At 44.3% G+C, this 6,780-nt stretch overlaps 1 protein-coding gene across 2 annotated transcripts in view; it reads left to right on the top strand.

The window, feature by feature from the left end:
- The first annotated feature begins 793 nt into the window (after positions 1–793).
- PTPN12 (protein tyrosine phosphatase non-receptor type 12) overlaps positions 794–6,780 on the top strand; it is a 91,202-nt gene continuing 85,215 nt past the window's right edge. Inside the window, exon 1 of one of the 2 annotated variants that reach the window (XM_055420694.2) lies at positions 794–1,095. In XM_055420694.2, coding sequence (XP_055276669.1) covers positions 997–1,095 — 99 coding nt within the window. In that variant the 5' untranslated portion in view covers positions 794–996. Of the gene's footprint in view, positions 1,096–1,901; positions 2,278–6,780 lie in introns of those variants that run through there. The other variant, XM_088834041.1, reaches the window with a different exon arrangement.

Below are 6,780 nucleotides of genomic sequence, written 5' to 3'. Positions count from 1 at the left end.
AAAAAAGCAAAAAAGTCCTCTCACTAAAGAAGCGTTTCGTTTCTCCCGGCCGTAGCCATTGACCAAAGTGCCAGGATCTAATTGCTGTCAACATCAAGATGAAGACGTATCTGCTACGAACGTGAAGACACTACAGTTCCCAGCATGCCTCTCTTCCCACCGCCGCCCTCTCCCGCCCCTACTCCTGGACTCTTGCCGGCCGGGACTTGCAGTCGCAGCCCACAGCTGGCGGCGGCGAGAAAGCAGTCTAGAAATGTGCTTTTCCCACAAAAAGGCGGTGAGACCGCAGTTTCCAACTCAAGTCCTAGTCCAACCGACTAGTGTCTGCCCGGCGGAGTCGAATTCCCTCCAACCAGCTCTCTTAAGACCTGCAAACTGCTGGGGCGGAACCACGCCCCGGAAGTGAGGTCAAGTCTCCCAGCTGACGGCTGAAGCGCCTTCCAGCCACTCCTAGCCGGGCTAGGACCGGTGGGGCGGGCTTGGGGGCGTGGCAAGCGGGCGCGGCTCAGCTCGGCGTAGCCCCGGGGATCTAGCCGCTGCTCGGGGCCGCGCGTCTGGGTGGCGGCGGGGGCGCGCCCGTGGAGAGTGGCGGCTGCGGTTGCTAGTCTGGAGGGAGGGAAGGAGGAACCGGGAAGGGGTCGGGGGGGCAGGGCGATCGGAGAGCCGTGTTCCTAAGGCGGCGGCTGCGTCTCCGACGGAGCAGGAGCAGGGCGGGGAAGGAGGATGGAGCAGGCTGGGGGTTGGGGTTGGCGCTAGCCGCTGCGGTTCGGCTACTACTGTGGGAGAGTGGCTGCTCCTGGAAGTTGTAGGGTCGGGAGCCGGGCTGGTGCCACCGGTGCCGCCGCTGCCTTGGGCGGTGGGGAGGAGCAGGGAGCGTCGGGGGTCGGGAGAGACGGGACGGGTCGTGGGGGCGAGCTGGGGAAGGCTGAGCGGGCTCTGCGCCGGGCGGGCGGGCGGCGGGGGGGCCAGCGACCGCAGCCGGGGGGACGCGGGAGGATGGAGCAAGTGGAGATCCTGAGGAAATTCATCCAGAGGGTCCAGGCCATGAAGAGTCCGGACCACAATGGGGAGGACAACTTCGCCCGGGACTTCATGGTGAGTCCCTCCCCTCGCTGGTGCCTCCTCTCACCGGCGTCCGAGCCCACTGCCGCCTCGCCCGCCCAGCCCGGCCGCCAGTGCTTTGTGTGCGGCTGTGAGGAGAGGGGCGGAGGGGGCGCGCGCCCACCCCAAGGGCGGGCGTGGACTCGGGGGCTGGGAGGTGAGATCGCCCCTCGTCCTCCTCTCCTCGTCCTGCGATCGCGGCCCCTTCCGCCCGCGTCCGGGACGCGAAGAGAGAGGCCGCTGGCCAAGCCCGCACTGAGCGCCGCCGCCCGCGACCACCTATTGTTTCTCGGGCTGGGAGCGGGAGGCGAATGAGGCGCAGGCCGGTGGGCTCTTCTCATCTTCCCATCCAGTGTGCTCCTCCTGGGAGGGTCGAGGCAGGAAGGAGAGCGGATAGCGCCGGACTGAGGAACGGGGCTATTAAGGTTGCATTTAACTCGTGTGGTCCCTTTGCTCAAGCTGGTCTCAGAAGAGGGCAAGGTAGCACTTTTTGCTCTTTCTGGATTCGCAGTATTATCTCCAATGCAAGAGAAAGGGTAGTCCATAGGAAATCTCGTGGAATGTTCGATTTCTATTGACTGCCGTCCTGTCTCTTGTCTCCTGAGACCCAGGTTTTAGATGGTGTAGGGGTCAACGTGATTTGAGGTTGAGGGATAAGTGTGTGTAGAGGCAGGGCGTGGGGGTGGAGGGTACACGGTTATCCTGAAGGAAGCCTACTTCAGACTCCCTCGGGGATACTGCCGAAGGCGGAGGGGATGTGACTATCACTTCCTATCCGGGGTGGGGGTGGGGAACTTGGGAACAATAGTCCTGGTGGGGCGGAGGCAACTGCACGGGCTGAAGCCCTGAACTGGGAGATAACCTTCGTAGTCTCCCCACCCGCCTTCCGACATCCCCCCCTCCCCCTTCCGCCCTTTGCTTGTACTGGCGGGCTGGAGAGGAGGTTAAAAGTCTTGGTCGTGGAATTGCTCTCGAGCCATCACTCCGAGGGGGTCAGATCCGAAGGCGTGGGACCAGAAGTCGACTTCCTCCATTGCCACCCCCCTCTTTTATATTTCTGCTGGACAATGTTCCCTTTAGGGTTGTTTCTCGGCTTAGGAGGCGGTGGTTGCGGCGCTGCTCCTACGGATATTGCGCAAGACTGGGGCGTTGGAAACCCTGGAGGTCTGGGGAATGGTAAAGGAAGTGGGACTTTGGGAAGTGGTTGCTCCTTAGTCTTGGCGGGGTTTGGAAATGGGAAATAAGCTAGGGAAAATTTTGCTTCTGGGCAAGATTAACCTCCAGGAGTAGTCACCTAACGCTGAAATTCTGGATTGTGAAAAGGATACACAGTTAATGTGTATAAAAATGATCGCAAACATTGGCTGGTTTTTGTTTCAAAGTACAGTTTAATTGTTTACAAGGTGCAGGTGAAATGGCTTTTCGCACTGAAATACGAAATACTTTTCACATTTTAAAGAGACTTCGGTCCAGTAAAACTTTAGCGTTAAAATTCTTAACCCTTTTCAGTGTCATAACAGTATAGTTGAGTTTGTGATTCCCGTCTCCCTACACCAATGACAGAAGATAGAGTTTGGTTTTGTTAGTATCTTTTGAAAGTGTTAAAAATGTTGATTAAATAATTTATGGTTTATTTTAAACATTTCCTCTTGATACTTAGCCCATGTATTTTTTCCCCCCAAATTACCCTTTTATCTGAAAAAGTTAAAAAAGAGGTTTTCTTCTTCCTATTGGGAATTTTGAATGTGTTAGGTATCTTTGAAATGATATCACAGTAATTGGACAGAGTCCCCCTTTTATTACTCTCTAGCAAACAGAAAATATTTACTCAGATTTAAAATGTTTAAAACTAGTCTTATACAGTCTTACTTTGGTTGTGGAAGGAGAGGTGTGTGACCCCTGTCCACTTGGCATGTTGGTTCTCTTGTTCTTTGTGGGCATATCCTGTCAGGAAAGGGCATTGTTTGGTGATGCAGGCCATCAGGACAAATGCCCAGTCTCTGAACTCCTGTACAGGGGAAGTAGACTTTGGGTTCATGCTTTGGGGATGAGTCAGGGATTCCTATTGGAGATTTCATTTCTCCAGGACTAAATGAGTTTTCTTTTTCTTCCCTAATACCTAGGGATAGCTAGGTGATTCTGCATTTAAGCTTTGATGACTAAGGTTGTTCTTTTACAGTGCTTGCTTTTTTTATTCTGTGACTTGATAAGCAATAGCTATAATTAAGTTTGCTAGTTATGCCTGTTTTTCTTTTGACTAGAAAGCTGGAGGAAAACTTCGTCCCTTCTGCCACAAAAAGAAAATATATTGGCTAATAGATTCTTCTAATAATAAACTCTTCTGTTATTCTTAAATTCTGACATGAGTTAAAAATGCATTTAAAAATTTTTAGCATTTGAGAACTGAGCCTTAGGCATAATCTAGCTATTGTAACCCTATTCAGTTATAAAGTGATAATGTTCATTGTTTCAGATTTGGAAATTATAGGAGTAATTAAGCATGCCTTACCTTTAGGAAAGTGGAATAGGCATTCATACTGTGGTCTTTCCATTATCCGTTCAGTCTTCCTATAGTCCCATCACCCAAAGGGTATCTTTGTTAATGTCTTTAATTCTTCTCTTCTCTGTGACCATACTACATGTACCATTTAATATTCTTATGGTTTTTTGCAACTTAATATTTAGGTGTTTTTCCTTTGTAAAAATAATTTTAGGTGACTATATTTCACCTAGCCACTGTCATATAGCTTAACTATCTTCTTATAGTTGAAAGTTTAGGCCGCTGATTTTCTGCTATTATGTGTCATAATTCTGTGAACACTTAAGCATAAAATTTCTTTATTTTGAATTATTGCATAAGATATCTTCCAGTGGTGTTGGAAGTACTAGATAAAAGGATGTAAACATCTGATATATGTAAACGCATAACTTTTTGAAGTTGTACCACTTTTTACAATTAATGGTAACGTATGAGTGTTCATATAATAATCTTGGATCTTTGATAATTCGAGGTTGAAAAATAGTATGTTGTTTTAATTTGAATATCTCGATGACTAGTAAGGGTAGAGACTTTTCTGCGTGTCTGTTATTCTGTGAGTTGTCTATTCCTGGCATTGGCCTTTTGTGTGCCCCATCCTGTGAAAGAGGAGAATACTAAGGTATTGAGATGGTGTAAACTACGGCACCAAAATGATTTCAAGTTGATGGTTAAACCGATAATCTGTGTTAGATCCAGAACTTGATCACAACTATGTCAGCTTGTCGTCTTTATAAAATTGTAGATAGTGATCATGAGAAGTAAATGTGTACATAGGGTGATGCCCATTTATGTTTGACATGTGTAGGTTTTACTACCATCTCTGACATTGGTTAGTTTTCTGACCTTGGCCACTTGCAAGAAAATGAATTGACCGAGTTCTCTCAACTTTAAAAGAAGAGAAATGCTACCTACTTCACAAGACTGAAGCATGGGACTGATATTTAGGATCTTCATCTAACAAACGATCGTGCTGTCTTCAGTATTCTCAAATGGCTGACTTATGTAGTCAGTTACATATAGCTAGAGATAGAAGGAAAAAAAGATGAGATAGAAGGAAAAAAGAGATGTCTGGGCTTTCGTTTTTCAGTAATTTTCTTTTGCTTTTTAAAGCTTTGTCATGTATAATTAAAGTATTGAAACAAGAAGTAAATTTATTCTAATCAGGCTAAAGTTTATGTGAACACTAGACATTTGTGTATTTAAAAATTGTAAAAGATGACAGTAAAGCTGCAAATAAATATGGCAGTTTCAGTTTAAAAACCTATTCTCATTGTACTTATAAAGATAAAAACAATACTTTAGTAAGTAGAGTCAGTGGAGTATTTTAAAAACAGGATGCAGCAGAGGTGTGAATTACAGTACTTTTGTGAAACATGAAGGAGAAGATTTATGGATTTTTTAAAAGGCTGAACAGGCATTATAGCAAGCATTCCTATGCTAAAATGCCATTTAAACTAACTGATGCTTTAAATTAACCTAATTTATCAATCACAGGTAACTGCAGAAGTACCTTAGTAGTTATGCATTCAAGGAATTTATTATATAAAACCATCTGCTCTACAAATAGTAAACTTGACAGAACTGCTCAAAGCAACCAGTTTGCTTGCTTTGTTATGATTAAATAGTTATATTGTTTTTATCTTACTACAGTAGTGTTTGTGATGTTATAAATTAAGTAAAAAGAAGATTAACATTTTTTATCCCTTCTATTTGTTAAACACTGTGCCATACATTTTACACTGTGTCTTATTTAACATATCTGCCGCTTATGAGATGGCTATAACCTAAATTTTAGAGATAAGGACTAGCACTCTGAGAAGTAAAGTATCCTGCTTGACTTCAAAACCTGATCTTTTTATCCTCCAGAATGCATCCGAGGTCCCTCTGGACCTGGCTGGGACTTGGCAGGTAGTAGAGGGTGCATTTCCATGCAGAAGGATAGGGGTTTTAGAGTTGAGTATGTTTAGAGAGTGGTAGATAATCTGATATAACTAATGTAGCAGTTCTCACACATTTTGATCTCAGGAGTCTTTTATATTCTCAGAATTACTGAGGACTCCAAAGAGGTTTGTTTGTACTACATTAAAAATTAAAAGATATTTTAAAAAATAATTTACTTTAAAATAAAGGTGATAAAACTATTCCATACATAGACTGTATTTTATAACAAGTGATTTTTCGAAAAAATTACTGGTGGAAAGAAGCATTATTTTTTTTACTTTTGCAATTTTTTTTTACCGTCTGGCTTAATAGAAGAGATCTGGATTCTCATATCTGTTGCATTCATACTGATGCAGTGTCATATTTCACAGTATCAAGTGTCATGTATCCTCTAAAAAAATCCAGTGTACACTCCTAAAGAGAATGAACATGATAAAAATATTGTACTAAAGTCTATGGATTTGTATATTTTCAGGTGAGGAAGCATAACTTAGAAAAGAGTTTTAACCTCGTGAATTCTTTACAATGGTCTAGGTGTGGGCCATCTCTGGACCATATTTTGAGAACCAGTGAAACAATGGTATTAGCCTAATGGGATGCTGAGAAAGCCAGTTAGGGATCAGGTTGTGAAGGTTCTTGAATCTGTGCTGTATTTTTTTTTTTTTATTGGAGGCTAATTACTTTACAATATTATATTGGTTGATTTTGCCATACATTGACATGAATCCGCCCTGGGTGTACATGTGTTCCCCTTCTTGAACCCACCTCCTTCCTCCCAATGCTGTATTTTATTCTATAGATCAGTAATAGTAATTTTGAACAGTTTATACACTACAGGTCTCAGCGTTACGGGGAAAGTAAGCAGTCATTTGATAGATTTGTGTTGCAGAAAGCTGATTCTGATGCATGAATGGATGACCAGATGAAGGACAGCATTTTTGAAGTTGTTGAAATATAGGAAGTAAGATATGATGGCCTGAGCCAAACTTAAGACGGTGGGACAGAGAATATACAACGGATCTGATAAGAATTAAGAAAGAAGTCTTCATAACTCGATGTGAGTAGTGAAGGAGAGAGGAATATTGTAGTATGACTCCAGACTTTCTGGCTTGGTATACTGTCACCCAGGTTGGAAGGTTCCGTTTGGTAGGGTAAGGAGGAAGGAAGGACATAAAGCAGAGGTGACCAGGGAGAAGATG

Source organism: Moschus berezovskii, chromosome 3 (genome assembly GCF_049115385.1).
Source record: "Moschus berezovskii isolate FMDL1 chromosome 3, NW_MosBer_1.0, whole genome shotgun sequence".
Classification (NCBI taxonomy): domain Eukaryota; kingdom Metazoa; phylum Chordata; class Mammalia; order Artiodactyla; family Moschidae; genus Moschus; species Moschus berezovskii.
This window is presented reverse-complemented; position numbering and strand designations above follow the sequence as displayed.